This window comes from Notolepis coatsorum, assembly GCF_963971535.1.
Source record: "Notolepis coatsorum genome assembly, chromosome: 3".
Lineage (NCBI taxonomy): Eukaryota > Metazoa > Chordata > Actinopteri > Aulopiformes > Paralepididae > Notolepis > Notolepis coatsorum.
The window spans coordinates 10,482,912-10,505,917 of NC_140167.1; the positions used below are offsets into that span (position 1 = coordinate 10,482,912).

The 23,006-nt window shown below is 43.6% G+C and overlaps 3 protein-coding genes across 4 annotated transcripts in view; 1 reads left to right on the forward strand and 2 right to left on the reverse strand.

Moving 5' to 3' along the window:
• Positions 1–14,553, reverse strand: part of slc5a6b (solute carrier family 5 member 6) — a gene marked incomplete at its 3' end in the record, with an annotated part of 28,287 nt that extends 13,734 nt beyond the window's left edge. The window contains exons 1-9 of the mRNA XM_084310379.1: positions 14,429–14,553; positions 11,974–12,456; positions 10,361–10,426; positions 9,907–9,958; positions 8,142–8,209; positions 6,412–6,566; positions 5,033–5,173; positions 4,143–4,272; positions 2–90 (exon numbers count right to left, since the gene is read on the reverse strand). Of these exons, the coding sequence (XP_084166505.1) occupies positions 2–90; positions 4,143–4,272; positions 5,033–5,173; positions 6,412–6,566; positions 8,142–8,209; positions 9,907–9,958; positions 10,361–10,426; positions 11,974–12,321 (1,049 nt within the window). The 5' untranslated portion in view covers positions 12,322–12,456; positions 14,429–14,553. The remainder of the gene's footprint in view (position 1; positions 91–4,142; positions 4,273–5,032; positions 5,174–6,411; positions 6,567–8,141; positions 8,210–9,906; positions 9,959–10,360; positions 10,427–11,973; positions 12,457–14,428) is intronic.
• A 207-nt stretch (positions 14,554–14,760) lies between these two features.
• cenpo (centromere protein O) overlaps positions 14,761–23,006 on the forward strand; it is a 31,735-nt gene continuing 23,489 nt past the window's right edge. The window contains exons 1-2 of one of the 2 annotated variants that reach the window (XM_084310595.1): positions 14,761–14,905; positions 17,425–17,555. In XM_084310595.1, coding sequence (XP_084166721.1) covers positions 14,899–14,905; positions 17,425–17,555 — 138 coding nt within the window. In that variant the 5' untranslated portion in view covers positions 14,761–14,898. Of the gene's footprint in view, positions 14,906–17,424; positions 17,556–19,170; positions 19,238–23,006 lie in introns of those variants that run through there. The other variant, XM_084310596.1, reaches the window with a different exon arrangement.
• On the reverse strand, positions 20,926–21,726 carry LOC311224447 (ran-specific GTPase-activating protein-like; the record flags this gene model as incomplete). The annotated part of the gene is made up of 1 exon (XM_084309441.1): positions 20,926–21,726. One exon carries the CDS (start codon positions 21,724–21,726, stop codon positions 20,926–20,928), a length of 801 nt encoding a protein of 266 aa, XP_084165567.1.

Below are 23,006 nucleotides of genomic sequence, written 5' to 3' on the forward strand. Positions count from 1 at the left end.
CCTGAGCGCTGCACTGAACAGGCAAGCGACAAACAGTCCAGGTAGTCCAGGCAGATCCTGCAACATGTCCATCACGAAGTACAGCACCATCTGGGGACACAGGGGACACAATGCAGTGACATGTTTTTAAACTACATGAAAAGGTTTTGGAGACCGAGCATTCTCTCTCTACGTGCTGCACCCCGACTTTGGAACACCCTCCCTCTCAGACCATCAGAGACTCTCCCCTCACTCGCCACCTTTAAATCCAGACTCAAAACCCACCTGTTCTCCAATACAACCTTCCCTACCCATAACCACACTCCTCCAACCTCCCTTTCCCCACATCCTTATTATTATGTTTGGCTGGAACATCAAGTTCTTTTTATTATTATTATTATTATTATTATTATTATTATTATTATTATTATTATTATTATTATTATTATTATAATAATAAACTCTTTTTATTGGGGATTTCAGAGTTAGCAACAGACTAAAATAAATAAAATATATATATTATATATATAAAGACAACATACAAAATAAAATAATAAATGAAAAAAACTAAAACAGATTGACATAAAACCCCTGTCATCCCCTACTCTTGAATGATCATACACGGGTGAATGATGATCATATTTATGTGGAATATATACGTGTGTGTATATATATATATATATATATATATATATACACACACACAGTATATATATACACACACACACACACACTTGAGTTTGCTCTGAACAGGTAAATGCATTTTGAATTCCCTCTGTTTAAAACCTATAATAATAACCTAATAATATAACAACAATAATTATTTAAAAAGATATATTACACACACACACACATATAAAAAAGGTGTGTTGCAAATTAGTTTGCAATACTTGGAACATAACATTTGAGAGAGCTAAACTATGAACGTCAGTCAATGATCACAAATATATTTGTGAAAATATTTAATAGAAAATAAAGTAATTATATTATAGACAGACAGATAGATATAAATAGAGATGGACAGATAGATACAGACAGACAGAGATATATAGAGAGAGGATTACTCAGCATGATGAGATGAGCAGAATGTCCATCACAGAGAGTAAGTAATGACATCATCCTGGCATCGCATCAGGGTTGTCAAGGTTGTATATCTGGCCATTTGGCAAATCACCCAAACATGTCCACAGTGGGCGATGCCTTGGCGGAGCGCAGTCATAAATTGCACTTTTATAACGGGGTCGTGTCAATAACTGTGTAACATTTTATGTTATTTTATGAGTGTGCCTCGATCAGGCTTTCCAACCTTGGGGTCGGTACCCCTTGTGGGGTTCCCCCGATATGAAATTGGGTCCCTGTGGAGATCCAAATCAAGATACAATTGAATGAAGAGTTAATGGCAATGGCTTTTAGGCTGAACATACCAGCAAGACACTATGGAAGCCAAGCAGCTTGTCCAGCCAGTACCCAGCTGTACAACACCAGCTAACAGCAGGACCCAGCTGTACAACACCAGCTAACAGCAGGACCCAGCTGTACAACACCAGCTAACAGCAGGACCCAGCTGTACAACACCAGCTAACAGCAGGACCCAGCTGTACAACACCAGCTAACAGCAGGACCCAGCTGTACAACACCAGCTAACAGCAGGACCCAGCTGTACAACACCAGCTAACAGCAGGACCCAGCTGTACAACACCAGCTAACGGCAGGACCCAGCTGTACAACACCAGCTAACAGCAGGACCCTGAGGTGTAAAACATTGCTTATTTGTGGAATAACAATCAATAGGGTTATTTTCTGAATTCGGGTGCGGGGTATTCCTTTATTGATCCCCTTGGGGGAAATTCAGGGTCATAGTAGCAATAATATTACGTCATTATGGGGCGACAGTGGCTCGGGAGGTAGAGCAGTATGTCTGGTAATCCGGAGGTTCCCGGTTCGATTCCCACTCCCCACGGGCAGCATGTCGAAGTGTCCCAACTAGCACTTGTGCTATAAACACGCAAAACAACACATCTGGTCTGTCCACTGTGACTGGTCCAATGTAGCTGTGGTGTCCATTTTAAATAAAAGTTTTCATTCATTCATTCATTCATTCATTCCTTGAGCAAGACACTTAACCCCTAACTGCTCCTGATGAGCAGGTTGGCACCTTGCATGGTCGCCTCCGCCGTCGGTGTGTGAATGGGTCAAATGTGAGGAACAAAATGTACAGCGCTTTGGATAAAGCGGTTATATAAATGCACCGTTTACAGGGGAGGGGGAGGGGAGGTACAGGCAGGGTCATAGGAATGACAATAAAATTATATGAGAATAAAAAGTAAAGAACAAGATAAAATATGAAGGGAAAAAAATTATTTGAGGGTCAGGTCAGCCAGACAGGTGAGATATGTATACTCTGTATCCATAATAACAACAACACAATGCGCGTATGTATCAGTATACAGATTCTATCCAAAGTCAACCCCAGGTACAAATATATATATATATATATATATATATATATATATATATAGCTAACTAAATCTACTCAGCAGCACAATGTGCAATACTCCCGAGTCTTAGTCTACCTTGGTATAATAAGTAAACAGAACCAAGCGATAAATAAACATAAAATATGCGTACACACAAATAAGATCTATGGCGCTCGTAAATGAGTGAGTGACGTTGTCAGTCCTTGTGCGAGGTGCTCCAGAGTCCGTGCGGGCGGGCGGGCGTGCGGGCGGGTGGCTCAGCGGTTCAGAGTCGAGCGGCTCTAACGGTATAGAGAGGAAGGCCATGACTTGGCACAGAGTGCGGCCATAAATCGCAGGGTTAATGTGGCGGTGTTCATAACAGTGTCAACATTCTGCGGGTGCGCCTCGTTCCTGAGAGAGGCCGCCGGGGGGAAACCAGACACCTGCGCTGGCTGCGGAGAGGACGTGCCGGGCTATATTTATGGTTATGGGGAAATTGTTTCTTTTTTCCCCCCCCCTTCTTCTTCTGAATATGTATTACAATATTCTATTGTATTTCCACAAGAGAAATAACCTATTTATATATAACTCCATTAGATATAATATATATGCGGGGGGGGGGGGGGGGGGCAGGATGGCCTAGAGGTAAAGAGGCCGGGCCGGTAACCGAAAGGTCGCTGGTTCGATCCCCTGCCATCGACGGGAGGGTGTATTCCAGCTGTGAGCTGGTGACTGAAGGGTGGGCTGGTGTTACATCTACGGTTGCCCACCATCTCTGGCTAAGTGCCCTTGAGCAAGGCACCAGACACCAAAACTGCTCCAGGGACGCTGCACTGTGGCGCTCCGACCTCTCTGATGAAATGCATGTGTGGAGGACAGTGTGTAACTAGGAGGGATATGAGGAAAAAGACACATTTAAATTGCCTTGTGTACATTGACAATAAAAGTAATCTTCTTGTTCTTCTATCTATACTGTGAATTTCAACCCTGATGATTTATATCAGCCGGAGAAGGTGGGCAAGCTCTATTTCCCCAAATAAAAAGGGTGTGTGGTGGCTTCCTCCCTCAAATACACGTTCCCAATTGTCTACCATCTTCTGAGCAGGTGTCATGAACCTAGAAACCATGGAACCCATTGAAAACCAAATGTATCCCCTTGGAAAATACACAAATGTTGATCTCAAAAACAATTTTTTTTGTTCATTCAGGGTATCTGCAGGTTTCAACAAGTTCAATTGAAGACGTTTTAAAAGACCCTTTAATACCACTTAGAGCAAAGTTTTATACCAATTTCATGACCATACTAGCAAAAAGAAAAAACATAGCGACACATTGAACTGGCGGCTATACTTTAATAATTGAAATTCTTGCATGTTTCATACAAGCTCTCTGCTGTAACATGAATTGCCCAGTTTGGGACATACTACCGTAATAAACTTGACTTGACTTGAAGCTCCGGGTAGCCCCGCAAAAAACAACGACTTGAACACAAAAACATTTAATATATTTACTATTATTTCATCTCCCAACAGCCAGGCTGCACCCCCCCCAAAATGTAATACCTGTGCAAATGAAATGTAAGACTTTTTAATAACTTGACATAAATTGATAATTATGATTTTAAAACATTTTAATACCCCGCAGATACGAGGTTTCCCCCCCCCCAAAAGCAACAACAGTATGAAACACCAAACCCCCACTGACCGCGTCCCTGGAGGAGGAGCCTATCTTGGCCGAGGGGTCCTCCCCGCAGTACCGTGCGAACATCACCAGGCCCATCACACAGCTGAGCGCCAGCGCCACCTGCAGGGAGGGAAACACCATGTAGCAAGACCTGCAAAGAAACAAACCAAGAGGAACAATTACGCAACATCATCGCCTTTACTCCAGTCTTTTGATGATATAATATAATCATAACCAGCCTGTGAATAATATAAGACAAGATATTCCTTTAACAGTCTGCTTGGTTGGCATGTATTCTTTCTGTTTTCTTATTGTTCCTGTCTTTCTTTTTTTCCCGGGCTGCGCCCCGGGCCGATGTAACTATTGATTGAGGGGCGCAATATAAATAAATGTATCATATCATATCATATCATCATATCCCCTTGGGTAAATGCTGGCCTCATAGCAGCATGGGGGGGGGGGGGTACAGGTATGGGCTGGGTAATAGTAGAAAGACATAAATATATATCATCATTTCAACAGACCGGTCAAATCAACCATTTCTTAAATAATTGTATTACAAATAATGTCATTGTAGGTATTATGACAAGGATAGATGAACATTCTGTAAACATTTTGAATTTCATGTTGCTTCGAGGTACGTTACATTTTACATTTAGCAGACGTTTTTATCCAAAGCGACTTACAGATTGTGTACAACAAGTCAGCAGGGTACAAGGGTACAACTCTGACAACTAAGGGTCAGTGGCATTGGCAGTGCCGAACTTGAGTGCATAGTAGTATAGACATGTTAGTATGTCATAGTAGTAGGTAGTGGGTAGTAGTATAGGTACTGTACAGTACATAGTAGATAGCAGAATAGACGTCATAATACATAATAGTAAGACACCACAGTAGTCCCACCACAGTACCAGACGGCTGCCTTCTCCGTGCGAGAGCTGAGGTATCTCTGGACCTGGGCCTGGTTCACTCCATACAGGGACAGCATGAGGAACACGCCCCCGACACCCAGGGTCCAGAACGTGTGTCTTTCTGTGGGATCAGGATTCAGGCTGTGGATGACAGGTAGAGAATAGGGCCAGGACAAAAAAAAAAACATAGAAAAATGATTGTATTGATTATTTATTATTAATTATTTTTTTCTCTTTTTTTATAAACCTTTATTTAACCAGGTATGTCATTAGGAACACATTCTTATTTACAATGGCGACCTGGCAAAAGGCACAGCCTGTTGAGGGACAGGGGGCAGGGGGTAGAAGAAATACAGAGTTAAAACAGAACAAGATTGAGGCCCCGTTTAGACGGAAACGCTAGCAGGTGAATCCGCAAAAATATTTTTTCGGATGTGCCTTTCGTTTATACGGAAACGGCGTTTTTACGGGGTGAAACCGCAAAAAAGTGAGACTACCTTCCAGGGTGGAATTCCTAGAAACGCAAAAGCTTTGCGCTCTCGTCTAAACTGTCAAAACCGTATAAATCTGTTAAAACGATGACGAAAGGGTTGTCACGGCTCTGGTCGCGCGTACTGCTTACGTCACAGGTAGCAGGTATGCGCCAGTAGCCGAGACGTAAACAAAGCAAGTATGTCTGACTATATCAACGGAGATCACCTGAAGGCTACATTGGCAGTACTTTTAACCCTTTCACTGCCACACGACAGAAGGTTAACCCTTTACTATCACACAACCGGCTGTCGTGTGGCAGTGAAAGGGTTAAATACACAAGAATCTGTCCCGCGGCGTGAGTGGACCCACTGTCTGTGAGTGACTCTGCTTTGGTCCAATCACATTCCCCATCCACAGTCTGCGAATCAGAGGCAGAGTAGGGCGGGTCTTCACAGCACGTCATGTGACATATGCGCCAATCGTGTGACAGCGAGGCTCCGTCGTTACAGCGTCGTCTGCACGGAGAATTCCACCCCAAAACGCTCGTCTAAACGTAAAATTAAAAGTGAAACCGCAAAACGACTTTTGCGGTTTCTGTTCACAAAACGCTCGTCTAAACGTAGCCTAAAACATGGTAAGACAGACAAAGGAAAACAAAAACAGCCACAGCAGGCAGATACAGGCCCCAAGAGATCGATCTTTTAAATCCATTTCTTCAGTGGATGTGCGAGGATCTTCCTGCTGAACTACTCTGGGAACCCAGTTGACTGAAGGACATCTATTGACAACAATGGCAGGTTCATTGTAGGGATGAGGCTATTCAATAGTCACTGGGGATGGAACCCCCCCCCCCCGCACACACACATACACCGTCACTGTCAACCGTCAATCTGAAGCCAACTCACTCAAGACCGGAGATGCGGTTCCCTTCCCAGGCTTTGTTCCAGACCTCGGTCACCCCGCCGGTCTGCTGGATGCCCACGACGATGACAGCCAGCTGGCCTGCGAACATGACCACGGTCTGGAACACGTCCGTCCAGATGACAGCCTTCAGGCCGCCCTGTGTGGAGAACAAACCAGCGCATGAGATACGGAGACCGGCTTTATTAGTCGGCATCCCTGGGGATGCACAGATACCGGCGTTTAGTATCGGGGGAAGTTCTCTGATTTTTTTTTTTAACCTGATATACTGTATGTGAGAACTTCCCCGATACTAAAGTCCGATACTAGGGATGTCCGATATTATTGGCCGATATTGGCATACAAATTTGATATCGGAAACATATCGGTATCGGTTTTCAAAAAAAGAAAAAAAAAAGTAAGCAAGTAAGAACAAATTATTATTTAATTTATTGTCAAAGTATGCATAATGTTGTGTTAATTACACGACAAGAGATATGTAATGTTAATTACCTGAAATTATTCCGTTTTTTTGGGGGGGAAACCCTGCATATATCGGTATCGGTTGATATCGGTATCGGAAATTAAGAGTTGGACAATATCGGTATATCGGTATCGTTAAAAAAGCCAATATCGAGCATCCCTATCGATACCAAGAAACACAAATCAAAGCAAAGTGACGTTGCCTTTTTTTGATACGTCAACTCTCTCTAATGGAGAAACATTTATTATATCTCAAATTTCTCAATACATTTTGTCCCGTTTTTTTTTTTTTGGTGCAAATTACTGCTCAATTGCACAGCCCTGCTAAATATTCCATCCCACTGTATTGTTATTTTTATTCTAGTATATACTTGACCACATTGTGCACAATTGTACAGCCCTGGCCTATTTGATTATATAAATTCTATTCTATTGTGCTTCTATTTTAATTGAGTTTATATTCCATTTTATTCTACCTTTTTATTTTATTCTACCGTAATTGTTAATGTCACACCAAAAACGACCAAATCCAATTCCTTGTATGTGAAAACTACCGGTACTTGGCAATGAAGACCTTTCTGATTCTGAAAAGACAGTCCGAGTCTATACCATTCATTAAAATCGGATCGGTACTCAAAGCCCAGGTATCAGTATCGCTATCGGGACTGAACAAGTCAGATCAGTGCCTCCCTAGTCATCCCCGAGGGATTTGTCACAGAGATGCAAAATGCTGCTTCCGCACGTTCATATTACATAAAGAAAAATCAATAACAATTCTGTTGTATGAAGATCCATCAATCATATTTACACACACACACAGGATTACATTCCTAGTCACACCTCTGCACACACACTCTGCGCTCATTCATGTACACAGTGACAGTGGCTCAGGAGGTAGAGCAGTCGTCTGGTAATCCGGAGGTTCCCGGTTCGATTCCCACTCCTCCCGGGCAGCGTGTCAAAGTGTCCTTGAGCAAGACACTTAACCCCTAAGCCCTAACCTTGCATGGTTGCCTCTGCCATCGGTGTGTGAATGTGTGAGTGAATGGGTAAAATGTGAGCAACAAATTGTAAAGTGCTTTGGATAAAGCGGTCTATTAAGAATAAAGCCTAATTTTGCAGACATAAAAATTTAATCTTCCTGAAAATACATATGGGTGGCATTAGTTCACAGAAACTTTGCGTGTACGTTTGGAGTCATTCATCTTTCGGTCTCATTCATAAACTATGGAAATGATTTGAAATACCTTACCAGTGTTGTGTACACCGTGCAGACCAGTCCTGTGCCCAGGACAGCTCCCCATAATTCAATTCCAGTGACTAATGAAAATAAATCATGCAACAGTTAGTTCCAACCACACATTTTGATTGGCTCCAGGGGCATTCCACGAATGCCTAAAACCACAGTGTACCTGACAACATGAGCTCATATCACTCCACATTCCAACATTCCATTCATTCGTTACATTGTATACGTGTTTCCACTACATTTTAACACAGCAACAGTAATGCCTCGTCTTCACTAGCTATGTTCAGCCTGGCTGGGGCTATAACCATGGTTTAGCATGGTATGGTATGGTTGGGTTTGTGTCTCCATTAGCTATGTTCAGCCTGGCTGGAGCTATAGCCATGGTTTAGCCTGGTATGGTATGGTTGGGTTTGCGTCTCCATTAGCTATGTTCAGCCTGGCTGGAGCTATAGCCATGGCCAGGTTTAGTATGGTATGGTTGGGTTTGTGTCTCCATTGCGTTTCTTGTAAACTGTCAACCATACAGAAATTCACACTAACAACTGTGGTCCACAAGCTAAACCCTGATGATGAACAGTCCCAGCTGGCTTTGGTCAGGTCAGGTTGTGAAAGGTGTCAGTCTCAGCCAGGTTTGTCCAGGTTCTAAAGACAATGGAGACGCTCACTGTGTGCCAGACAGGCCACAGCACGGCTAAACCCTGGCTAGTGGAGACGAGGCCACAGCACGGCTAAACCCTGGCTAGTGGAGACGAGGCCACAGCACGGCTAAACCCTGGCTAGTGGAGACGAGGCCACAGCACGGCTAAACCCTGGCTAGTGGAGACGAGGCCACAGCACGGCTAAACCCTGGCTAGTGGAGACGAGGACACGGCACGGCTAAACCCTGGCTAGTGGAGACGAGGCCACAGCACGGCTAAACGCTGGCTAGTGGAGACGAGGCCACAGCACGGCTAAACCCTGGCTAGTGGAGACGAGGCCACAGCACGGCTAAATCCTGACTAGTGGAGACGAGGCCACAGCACGGCTAAACCCTGGCTAGTGGAGACGAGGCCACAGCACGGCTAAACCCTGGCTAGTGGAGACGAGGCCACAGCACGGCTAAACCCTGGCTAGTGGAGACGAGGCCACAGCACGGCTAAACCCTGGCTAGTGGAGACGAGGCCACAGCACGGCTAAACCCTGGCTAGTGGAGACGAGGCCACAGCACGGCTAAACCCTGGCTAGTGGAGACAAGGCCACAGCACGGCTAAACCCTGGCTAGTGGAGACGATGCCACAGCATGGCTAAACCCTGGCTAGTGGAGACGAGGCCACAGCACGGCTAAACCCTGGCTAGTGGAGACGAGGCCACAGCACGGCTAAACCCTGGCTAGTGGAGACGAGGCCACAGCACGGCTAAACCCTGGCTAGTGGAGACGAGGCCACAGCACGGCTAAACCCTGGCTAGTGGAGACGAGGCCACAGCACGGCTAAACCCTGGCTAGTGGAGACGAGGCCACAGTACGGCTAAACCCTGGCTAGTGGAGACGAGGCCACAGCACGGCTAAACCCTGGCTAGTGGAGACGAGGCCACAGCACGGCTAAACCCTGACTAGTGGAGACGAGGCCACAGCACGGCTAAACCCTGGCTAGTGGAGACGAGGCATAAGAGACTAGGCTACCAGTGCAGCGAAATGGATAATGTTGTTAATTACTGCATAAAAACTCATGTTGTTTACTAAAGTCTACTGTAGGACATTGGAGGTAGTAGTAACATTAACTATAAGTACCTGTATTGAGTGCAAAGGCGGGAGTATAAACACAAACCCCCATATAGATGACCTGTAGCAGACAACGAAATGAATCACTGGCACAATAATATCAATGACACTGGCAAGAATTATGCACTGGGACTGACCTGGTACTCTGCACTACACTTTATATATATATATATATACTTATTCAGATGATAAATCCTGCACTGCACTGTCTTTGTCCTGTGCCTTATTGTTATGTGAAAAGAAAGATTTATGGAAAAATGCATACACTCGCTGTGACAATTACCAATGTGGTTACACATATGGCTTAATAAAGGAATCTGAATCTGAATCAGACTAAACACTGCTTCAAGTACCATATTATGCAATGAAGACCTTGAGTGTAACAGATTGTAGATTCAGCCGTGTGTGCTCGTGTTGTCGTTCTGTGTTGCGTCAAGTTGTGTCTAGCGAGGAGACGACGTACCATCTGAAAGATGAAGGTCAACGTCCCACAGATGCGCACTGCTTTGTTGAAGCGCAGCTCAAGGTACTGAGGAAACAGACATGGCATCAAGGTACTGAGGAAACAGACATGGTACTGTAGAAACAGACATGGTACTGTAGAGACAGACATGGTACTGTAGAGACAGACATGGTACTGTAGAGACAGACATGGTACTGTAGAAACAGACATGGTACTGTAGAAACAGACATGGTACTGTAGAGACAGACATGGTACTGTAGAAACAGACATGGTACTGTAGAAACAGACATGGTACTGTAGAGACAGACATGGTACTGTAGAAACAGACATGGTACTGTAGAGACAGACATGGTACTGTAGAAACAGACATGGTACTGTAGAAACAGACATGGTACTGTAGAGACAGACATGGTACTGTAGAAACAGACATGGTACTGTAGAGACAGACATGGTACTGTAGAAACAGACATGGTACTGTAGAGACAGACATGGTACTGTAGAAACAGACATGGTACTGTAGAGACAGACATGGTACTGTAGAAACAGACATGGTACTGTAGAGACAGACATGGTACTGTAGAGACAGACATGGTACTGTAGAAACAGACATGGTACTGTAGAGACAGACATGGTACTGTAGAGACAGACATGGTACTGTAGAAACAGACATGGTACTGTAGAAACAGACATGGTACTGTAGAAACAGACATGGTACTGTAGAAACAGACATGGCATCTGTCTGTCATCTGAGTGATTCCCTCAGTATTTCCCCTACATAGACTTTACCTTTTAAATGTTCGCCCACCAGATAAAAACATTTTAACGTGACTGACTCACGCTTTGAGGCTTCATGGACCACATTTAAATGGCGGTAATTTCGCTCGTGTCGTGCTCATCTGTGGCCATAGGCATAACGAGTTATTTTTGTGGATCCAGTACTTTTGGCCCTGTCCACTAAAAAGAGCCAGTCATTAGGCTCAACAAGCCATGTGTTCCTGAATTAGAGAGAGGGGGGAGGGGGGTATGGCACATGCTCAGATTGCGCTCGTGGAGTGTTTGGGTTTGGGGGGACTATATCAATGGAAATGCAGACACATTTTAGCTGTGCATGTGGGATACCCCGATCTTTTCACAGGATATGATGCAATATGATGGTACCGACATCTCCTACATTTACCCTCCTTTAACGCAACATGGGTGGGATGTAAACATTGCGAGAGCAAAGAAAACCGACTTTGCAAAAGGTTATATGAGCTATGAGGTAGGAAATGTATTCAGCTTGTAGAATTGTAGGCATTAGGGGAAAAACTGGTTGGGGAACCACTGCCTTAAGAGGCCAAATAATGGGGGAGCTCCCGTAGCTCACCGCATATCTCGGCGCTATTTCTGCGTCGGGGAAAGCCGTGCTCGTCACGGATCTGGGGTACATGAGTTCGATTCCCGGACCCGCCGTATTTTCTCAGAGTGTCTTCCCCTGCTCTACATCCCATTTCAACCTGTTTCGGTCGGTCATGCTTGACCAGAAAAGCGATAAACGCTAAAAAATAAAGTTTAAAAAAAAAAGAGGCCAAATAATGTCTCACTCAAACCCATAACAATAAAGTCAACCGTACCTCGTAAGCGCTGGACAGACGCAGTCTGTAAAACACCGGGATGAAGACGTGGGCAGGAATGAGGAGGCCCAGGATGTAGGCACAGCCGATGAACCAGTACTGGGTGCCGTGAGTGTAGATCTCCGCCGGCACGCCGATGATGGCCACCGCCGACTGGAAGGTCGCGATGAGGGACAGGGCCACGGGGAGGCAGTGCATGTCCCTGTCCGCCAGCAGGAACTCCTCCGTGGTGCGCTGGCGACCGCCCGCCAGCGCGTGGTACACCCCGATGCCGACGGAGGCGGCCAGCAGGATGGCAAATATCACGTAGTCCACGACGGTGAAGTGCTTGTGGTCGGGGGCGTCCATCTCGTCAGGCTTCAGGTGATGTCACTGGTTCCTCTGGCTGAAGGGGATGGAGTTCTCCCTCCTCCAGTAGAGCAACTCGGAGCAATATGGACACGTCTCTGCCCACACGCCCATCAGTCAGGAGATACAAGCGGCCTAGAGCAAATACAGCAAATGGAAAACAATGATTAGTATTTTTTTTCCCTGTGTCATAAAATCACACGCGCACACGCACCCACACAGGGAAAAGGGTTGTTTCATGAGCCTATTTTATGCAATGACAATTGACAAACAACAACAAATTCAAGTCATTTTGGTCAATGGACAAAGCAGCCGACATACCCTCATCATCAGCCCTTAGCTTAAGATTGGTGTCTCGTAGTTTATTCCTTAACACATTGAGTGCCAGCGACGAGATTTATCGTTAGTTTATGCCGACCGTTGAGTGCCAGCGACGATAAATCTCGAATTTTTTTTTATTAGCGATTTGAATTCATATTTCATCAATCTAGTCTCACGTTAGTGCTGCAAACTCTCTCTGAGCTCCATTGGGAAAATACCGCCCCCTATCGTCTCCCTGTGGTACTGCACCCATTTGGAATGAATTGAAACAAAACACATGGGGGGGGGGGGGGGGGGAATCCAGCTTCCTCATTTTACTTCTCGGGGCAAGCCACCCGAGAGGCTCAGATTCATTTCCGAGCCCAAAAACAGCGTGGAATACATATTTCCAGTATCCAGCGTTGGATCAATAAACGCGATCGATATTTGGAATGGCGATCAGGAATTGGAATAATCTTTTTGGAGAACATCTGATCTGAGGTAAGGAATCTATTTTACCAGTCTTAGGATAATCAGAACTTTTTTCACAGAGATATCAGCGTGTGCCATATCTGTGTGTGTGTCTGTGCGATCAGGAAATAAGAGATTCGATTTTTCAGCCCGCTTATATAGCGTGCATAAGTACACATATACTATCGATAATCTAGCGTTTATTTGAAAACTATTCATAAATAGGCCGAAAAATGACAACGTTTTTTGTGTATTGCAGAATATTCCAGTAAATGCCGTTTATCACGGAATCTTTATATTTTCCTGAAACTTTCAAGAAAACGAGGGCTTTTCAAAATGCTATAAAACGGAAATGAACCGATTAAAAAACAATCCTTTTCGACAATGTTGACTGCAAACAAGTCATCTTTGATAAGCGACGGCCAGATTAGACACATAGCCATAATTTAAGACATCGATTATGCGTTCACAACGCTATCATTGAAGTGGGTGCTGGCATTCAACCATGTTTTACCATGTTCACCAGTGGCATCCAAAGTGTTAAGATTGGTGTCTCGTAATTTATTCCTTAAAGCTTCTGCTGTGGAATTAAATGTCTTAACAGGGGATCTCTGGTCAGATCACTGCATTGTCGCCTTCTGTGTTGGAAAGCCCGCTAGAGACAAATCTTTGGGAATGAGTCTGAGATTGAGAGCTCATCGACTGAGGTCATTGATTGATTGACTGATTGAAAACTTTATTAACAGATTGCAGAATGGGTACAGTACAGTACAGCTCAATACATACAATTGCTAAGGGGATGCAGACCAGAGAAAGACTTTCGTCTTGTTTACATCAGGGTCCCCCATTTTCAATTCATTGTAACATGACATACATGACAATAACAGACAGTACTGCTACATCTATACATTTATGACATACCAGATTTGCAAATACAGTACTGTTTGTGATACGAAAAGAGTCAAGAAAAAAAGAGTATATATTTGACGTAGAAACTGTACATTCTTACAAAACAATACTTGTGTCAACTTTGCCCTACTTATTATAGTGATCCAGAGATATTGACAGTTCTGGGGTTGTACAGTAACAGGACCCAGGGGGCGCTAGAGTCTACTTTGGTACTCGTCCGTCTGCGCTCCTCCTAGTCAGTAGATGCTAAATCTGAGACGAGACACTACTCTCTTGTCAAATGCAGCTGGTTGCAAGTTTAATTCAGTCTAAAAGTATACAAGCATAAACGAAAATCTGTCGGTCACAACATAAGACGTTGGTTTGTTCTCAGATGCAGCAGAGCGGGTTTGATCTGCGCAGGTAAACGGGGAGAAGAACAACTCACCTTTAGAAGATCATGTCATGTTTGCTTATCAGGTTACACGAGGATAATGTCCCTGGTACTGCGGCGCCGAGGGGCATTCAAGAACTCCACGTTTCTTGTGCGAGCGTTGACTTGTCTTGAATTCACCCCTGCTGCCATAAACCACTACGCGTCATAACTGCGTGAATACAAAAATACCGATGTAATTATCGTCATCGTTATGATATTTTTTCGCGGCGAAATCAGTACGTGACAACAAGTTGACAACCGTTTACTCACGTGGCTCTCTTGAACGCCGCACAGCACCACGTGACGGGCTATGTTTTGATTTAGTTCTTCCGGGTTGAGTGACGTCACGTTGCAGCCGCCGAAATTGAAAATATAAAATGTCCCTGGTAGCTTCTGTGATTTAGTTAACGTTCGTTGTTATATAACTTAACAATAATTTCCTCGAAGACGACTAAACAAACCAAGCGGTTTGGGGGGGAAACATGGAGGGTGAGTGTACAAAGGGTGGTTATTATTGCCAACTGGCTAGCAAGCTAAATGTGTTCATAATACACACACTTCTTGGTTATTAACGTCGTTGCTAAGTACGTGTATCTCTAGCTAAACTCGTTAAAAGTACCCAGAAATTATACTTAAGTGAAAGTATGGGTACTGTCTCAAAATCTGACTCATTCAGATCCATTCAACTTCACTCATAGCAGCAGTGACTTTCTCTTTCATGGTTTGAGCAGCTTTGCTGATCTTCGAGTGGGCAGTGGGCCTCATAATGACGTTAGTGCTTGGTTGCAAACCATTTATCAGGTTTTTGAATGATGGCAACTCAACAACACTATAAGGTTGGAGTCCTTGAACTATGTATTTTTTATGTAGATAGGGCCATGGATGCTCGTCTTGTCCATCCACCCCCGTCGCCGACCGTTTCGTCCTCTTCATCACGCTTTGTCAGTATTCCAATGTACAGTGTAAAATGTGTGTGTGTCCCCTACCCAACCCCCCCCCACCTCCAATGTACAGCCCTCACCCACCCACCCAACCCCACCCCACCCACCCAACCTCCTCCAATGTACAGTTTCTACGCCAAATGTATATACACTCTTTTTCTGGACATTTTTGTATCACAAACAGTACTGTATTTGCAAATCTGATATGTCAAATGTATAGATGTAGCAGTACTGTCTATCTGTATGTCATGTATGTTATGATTAATTGAAAATGGGGGACCCTGATGTAAACAAGACGAAAGTCTTTCTCTGGTCTGCATCCCCTTAACAATTGTATGTATTGAGCTGTACTGTACTGTACCCATTCTGCAATCTGTTAATAAACTTTTCAATCAATCAATCAAACTCATTGTGGCCATCTTCTATGGCTTGTCACTCTGACTCTATTCTTCTGATAGCAGGTGTTTAATCAAAGATCCCCGCTTTCTATCTTGCACAAGGACCAATCAGCATGGGTATGGGCGGGTTCATTTTCCATTGATGGGGATTTGATTGGCTGTTTACCTGCGGTCGCAGGATTAATAACGTTAACGTTAGTTTGGCCAGATAAACAATTCAAAAATACGAATTAAAATGGTTGGACCTGCATTTTAAATGTAAGGAGTAAAAAGTATGTTTTTTTCTCTGAAATGTAATGGAGTAAAAGTACAAAGTATACAAACCTAATAATACTCTAGTAAAGTACAAATCCCCCAAAACAGTACTTAAGTATTGTAATGAAGTACAATTACTCAAGTACTTTACACCCCTGCGTTGTAGGTAGGTATTTATTTAGACAACAGATTATTAGATCACATATTTGCTTTAGTCAAGGATAGGAACGAAAAAGCCAATGACTTATTTACATCGTTGTCCCTGGAAGTCAAGGATGCTTGATACATACACATACAACTCATTACAGAAATATTTCACAATCATTACATTTGGTAGCAATAATGGCACAATCATTAATTAATACAAACATGCGCATTTGTTGAGACATGTTAAACTAGCATTGAGTCTGTGTATCTCAGAGCACAGGACGGACGGAGAGATTTTCCGGACTCGACTCTTGACTACAATGCCGTTAGCTAGGACCGGAGGGGGTGGAGCTGGGAGGTGACTACAGTTGCCGTCATAGGGGGTGGAACTTGGCGATGAGACAGTCACTTTGGCACCCCTCCAGCACTAAGTACGGGAGGGGGGATTGGGGGTGGGGGGGCCGCTTGCCACTCTTATCTTCCAGAGGGCCTTCGACTCCAGCAGCTCCCTGGTTCGATCTTGGTCCAGGAATTTGTTTTGGCTGAACTGACTGGCAACATTTCTCCCAGCCATGTCACTTTAAATTTGATTTGAGTAGAGTGAAATATAACTATTGATTTGAGTGGAGTGAGTTTTAACAACTCCGTCCAAATGACTGAATGCATTAGTCCAAGTGTCCAAGTGTCTTAATCAGTTCATTTTGGTAGGTCCTGTGCGCTCCTGTGTCGATAATCCAAAAATGACCACGTCTTCAAGTTGGTAGCCCGATTATGATGTCCCAAGAGGCAGAGAGGGTTAGCCTTATTCTGCTTCTTGACGAAAATATGCAATCCACTGATTAGATCCATTTCGAGTTGATTTGAGTATAGTCCGGCAACCGGCACGAAGCACAGAGCATAGCAGCGTCGGGCTTCATGAAGGCAGTAGAGGCGGCGGTAGGAATGGCCTTGAGGAGCCTGGGGAGAGGAGAGAAATGCGACTGTCTCTGGGAAGGGCTGGTGAGGAGTCCTAGTTAACGTTATTCCACTCGCGTGGTGTGTGTAAGTTATGTACTTTTTTTTTTTACCAAACAGTGTCCACTATGAATTGAAAATGGGGGACCCTGATGTAAACAAGACGAAAGTCTTTCTCTGGTCTGCATCCCCTTAACAACTGTGTGAACTGAGCCGTACTGTATTGTACCCATTCTGCAATCTGTTAAATAAAGTTTTCATTCATTCATTCATTCATTCATTCATTCATTCATTCATTCATTCATTCATTCAGGTGTTTTAAATCACCTGAGCGCAGTGGAAGCGCGGTCGAGGACGCGAGCAGCAGCAGCTCAGCTGAAGTCAACACTGGAAGCGCTCACCGCCCAGAGAGACCGCCTGAAGACAGCGGTGCAAGCTCAGACGGTGAGAGGTGTGACCAGGGACACGCACAGCAACATGTGTTGTAAACACACAACACGAATAACAAGTATTTCCCCAAAAATGCCATAAAGCAGAGGAACCACTATAGGTTAGGTTGCATTTCCTGTGTAACAGGATTCGCGCTCATTTGGATATAAAATAAGGATGTCCCGATCCGATCATGTGATCGGGATCGGGGGCCGATCATGTGATTTTCAGAAGATCGGGATGGAAAAAAAATCTGGATTTATTTTTTTAAACGTTTTTTTTTTTTCAACAAACATGACCATGTTCACGTCTTAAACTCATACTGAGGCCTTAGTTTTGGTTTTAAATTGCATATCATTCATTTATTTATTGTCACACAGAGCAGAAGAATTTTGCCAAAACAAACGCATTTCCTTTGATTTAATTATACATCAAATGATTTATGTCAAGGATGAGGGACATCCACTAGTTGCAGAACTTGCAGTCACCTGATTTTTACAGACGATGGCGCCATTGCTCTCATGAAGCAGCAGGTTGGAGGCGGAGTTTTTAGATTACTCCCGTTGCAATGCCTCGCTTGAATAAAGTTAACTTTTCACCTGGATAACGTCAACATTCAGGGTGAATGTAATGTGAGAAATTGGGATGGGAGGGAAAAAAAGATTTAATAAAAAAAAAAAAAAAAACTTTTTTGATTGGATCGGGAAAGATCGGTATCGGTAGATACTCAAAATCACATGATCGGGATCGGATCGGGAGAAAACAAATTTGATCGGGACATCCCTAATATAAAACCAACTGGTCCCCTGCACATTTTGACATCCTAGGATGGCTTAGAGCAGTAGACAACAGAGTACAGCAACTTGCAATGGGCCTTGTCTACAAGATACACTACACCACTAAGATACATGTACATGTCGAAATACTTCCAAAAGGTCAGTGAATTCCACGACCACAACACCAGAGGGAGTTCCACAAAACATGTCCAACCCAGATTCGACTCAAACAAGGGACTAAACACGTTTCGCAATTATGCCACAACAATGTGGAACACCCTACCCAGTACCCACAGCCATAAAAGAATGTGAATCCCTACCCAGTGTACCCACCTCCAAAACCGCCCTCAAAGAGCACCTACGGGAGACTGCAATTCGAAACTGGCCCCTTTTCTATCTAAATTCCAACTCTGACCCTGTCCCTCACACCCTATCATACACCCCCACACTTCTCAAAAACCCCATAACCACCTTCGCCTTATCTCCCCCTCCCCCACTCAGTATTTCCGTCATCCCCCAACCCCCTGACCCCCATCTCCCTCAACCTTCCCTCCATCTCCCTCCTCTGCACAGCATAAGCCCTACACTCCCATCAGTACATGCCCCACTGATTCCTCCTCCTCCTCACACCCCTCACAGAGCCCACTCTGATGCTTCCCAACCAGCTTCAGGGTTTTATTAAACCCACAGTGCCCTAGTCTCAACCTCATTATGAGGGCCGACGTTCCACTCTACTGGTTAAAATTGCTTACTCGTGACTCGTGAGTAGTACGTTCGTTGATAAAGAAAAAATAATGTCCACAGCCGCTCCTGTGTAAAACAAAGATATCCAAATGGTTTATTTCTCTTCCACAGCGAAGTCTTTCTTTACAGAAGTGGTCCTAAATCCATTTTCCTAAATATTCACATCACTACTACAAGGTAAGAAAACTGTATTTTCCCAGTCTCCCAAATCACTGCCGACTCGACACATGAAAATTCCTCCACACTGGAAAGCCGTAAATCCACTTGCCGGGTCTTTCCACAGCAAACCGGAAGACTTGGCACCTTGGTTGAGAAATGCAGGCTTCAGTCTTGGTTGTTGAGTCCATCCGTTCAGTCCTGTTCAGTCCTTGGCTACACACACTGTTATTTTTTTTTAATTTATTTTTTTAATGTTTTTATTGTGAAGCGTTGCATTCCCATCAAACATGGCATCCCAATATTATGTTTTGGAATAACTAGCCTGCTTTGAGCCACATTGCAAAACACTGAAATGACCAGATGTCATTGACCTGATCTGCGATGCCAACGGTTCCAGGCTGTTTTGGGGCTAAAGCAGCCGAAGTAAGTCACCTGTGAGAGGTCTATTGTCACACTTTATACATAAAATCTACATGCTTTAAATCTCTGAGGGAATGTTATGACCTAGAAAACAATAAAAAATAAAAAAGACAAACTGAAGCTCCAGCCTAGAATGTAACGTACGTCAAAATCTGAACTTTATCTCGACTTTGGATTTGGTGCAATGATTCAAGATGTTTAAAAAAGAAAAAAAGGAAAAAGAAACACTTGAACATATTGAGTTAATGCTGCATTCACGTCATGTAGGAATGATGGTAGGTACGACTCGTCTGTACGCATGTGGCATGAACCTCGTTGAATGTGCCAAAACAAGAGGTTTCGCTTTATGCTTGTGATAACCGCCAAGATTATTTACAAATGAAAAATCCAGCAAGTAAGCTCATACATTTCAAATGTCTGAAAAACACATTTGCTGAAAATTACACTTTAGGTTTGTTTTCATTTAAAATAAACGTTCCATTCCTTGCACAAATTTAAGACATTTGCGAAAATCTAGTCGCCGGGTTGACATTTCTGCACGGCGATGTCGGATTCCAGTCCATTGCAAGTTTCCAAGTTAATATTTACAACCCGAAAGCCGCCGTATTTCCATATGGGGACGTGAACGCAGCATTAAGTGCATCTGATCACATAACAGCGGGATAACACCCAACATGCTCCTGCTGCACCTCTACCGTTTGGAGTAGCCTCCTCGTCTCGTCTAGACGCCCCATCGGAGCCGATGGAGTGAAACTAGAAAAGAGCGAATCCCTACAAGACATCCGCTCCAGTCGTCTTCACCTGTGTTTAAAAAGAGGTGGACACTGGGAGGAAGGCCCACCGAGATGCATCCCAGGACAGAATTCTCCTACTGCATCTTCCCCCTACGCCTGTTCCCCAAACCTTGGCTTTGCTGCCGACACACCTCCAACACCCACCCTCTCTCTCCCCCCCAACTGTTTCAAGAAAAAAATAAAAATAAAAAAAACACTTTACCCCAATGTGGGAGTGACTAATATCACAAGCCTCATTTCAGTTTGTCCAAAACAAAACAAAAAAAATAAGACATTGAATCACAGATGACCAGAATGGAAATTTATTTATTTCATGAATTAACTTTTTTTTCTTCTTTTTTAATTAAATGGCACCAAGGACATGGATCTCGAGGCAAAAAAAACGGAATTCATTATGCAAGTGTCCAAATTCAGTTCCTTTGTTTAGAGTCTATTGTAGAAAAAGAGGGGAAAACTGACATGTTGAAGATCAGCAAAGCAAGTATGCGGTTCTCAATTCTTCGCTGCCTTCACCTCCTTCTCTGCCTTCACCTCCTTCTCCTCTTCTTTCTTTTCCCCCGACTTCTTGTCCTCCTTTACAGAGAGCTCCTCTAGTTTCTCAGCCACCTTGTTTGCGCTGTTGGAGTCGGCTGTTCCCTCTTGAGATTTTATTACCTCTTCTTTGCACTCGTCAAACTTCACCTTGAATTTCTGAGCATTTTCTGCGTTGAAGAAGCGTATTGCCAGGAGCTCAGGTTTGGGACTTTCATCTGCAAAGTCTGCCTTCACCTCCTTCTCTGCCTTCACCTCCTTCTCCTCTTCTTTCTTTCCCCCCGACTTGTCCTCCTTTACAGAGAGCTCCTCTAGTTTCTCAGCCACCTTGTTTGCGCTGTCGGAGTCGGCTGTTCCCTCTTGAGATTTTATGACCTCTTCTTTGCACTCGTCAAACTTCACCTTGAATTTCTGAGCATTTTCTGCGTTGAGGAAGCGTATTGCCAGGAGCTCAGGTTTGGGACTTTCATCTGCAAAGTCTGCTAGTGTGTTCCATACCCAGGCTCTGTCGCTGCCGGCGTTTGGCTTCAGCTCCATCATGGGGACAATATGATGATTGGCACAGATCTTCAAGGTCCGGTCTCTCCTCATCAATAGACGAATGGTGCCCTTCTCTTTGTGTTTCAGCAGCTTGACTTCACCAGTACCACGTTCCTTCCACTCTGGGGGCTCGTTCCCTGATGCAAAGCGGTACAGTTTGGCCCGCATTTTGAACAGCTCCTCCTCATCCTCCTCTAGAGTTTTCACATCCTGCTCTGCCATATTAATGTAGATGTTTGTAGATAGATGATAGGGTTTGTTTGATAGATTCAAGTCTAAACTCGCCATGTTCCCGTTGATTTGCTCCTTCTTCTTCTTCTCTACACACACTGTTCTGAGAATTGTGGAATATATATAGAGACACAAATGTTCTAGAATGTCGGTTATGACATCATACGGTGACATCATGAATGTTCTAGAATGTTCGGTTATGTTCCAGAACGTTCTATCATGATGTCATACTGTGACATCACAAATGTTCTAGAATGTTCTATTATGACAAATACGATGGTTCAATGACTTTATCTAAATCCAATCAATATTAACCCATTCTCTGCCAGCGCTATAAGTCTATGGAGATGTTCACCTTCTTTGCAGGGCTATAACTTTTTAAATTGTATTGCTAAATTGACATTACTATGACCCATTCAACATCAATTATCTATCGTTCAAGATGTAGGAACGTTTTACTTTTTCATTCACACATTCATACTAAAATAAATATGTTTTTATCGTTTCTGCAGTATTTCATAGAACGTGAGATATAGGCATAAATGCATATATTAGATGATCAAATGCAGTTTGATACCGATGAACGTTATATTAAAAATTTCAACTGTACATGGTCCTAAACGTCATGACTGGTCATCTGCGGGTGAACGGAGGGGGGGGGGGGTCGTTTATAATTCAATGACCGACATTAAATGATTTATGTAGTATGGGTGATATATTGATCAGAGCAGTTTGTATAGAAAATGGTAAAGAAAAACGCTGAAACTCACCCCAGTCTCCTCGTAGCGTTGGGCGATGAGAGTGGAGCAAACAGATCCCAATTATGGGATGTTGATCGATGCAATCCATTTCCGGTTTGTATATTACTAATACACGTCCAAATCATGTTGATTATTGAGTTATGGCAAAGATCCATATCGACGTGTCTGTATTTAGTCCAGTCATTATATGAAAAAACCTAGGACAAATTGCAACAGTAGCAAACTCAACTGATTTTGTATCCTCATTATGTCCTTAGTGAGGGAAAAAAAGTCCCAAGGAATCCCATCATGGGAAAGTTTTGAAAACTACCTATATATATTCATATCGAAAAATGCCTGTTATAACATAGTGGTGAAAATTTTACTTTTAGACATCACTATAAAAACTCACAAGCTGATTACACACACAAAGACAAGAAAAAAAGTCAATCACAACTTCATTGAATTATTCTGTTTACTCATGCAAATCACACATTATCTTATTTGATATGCACCAATTAGCATACACGC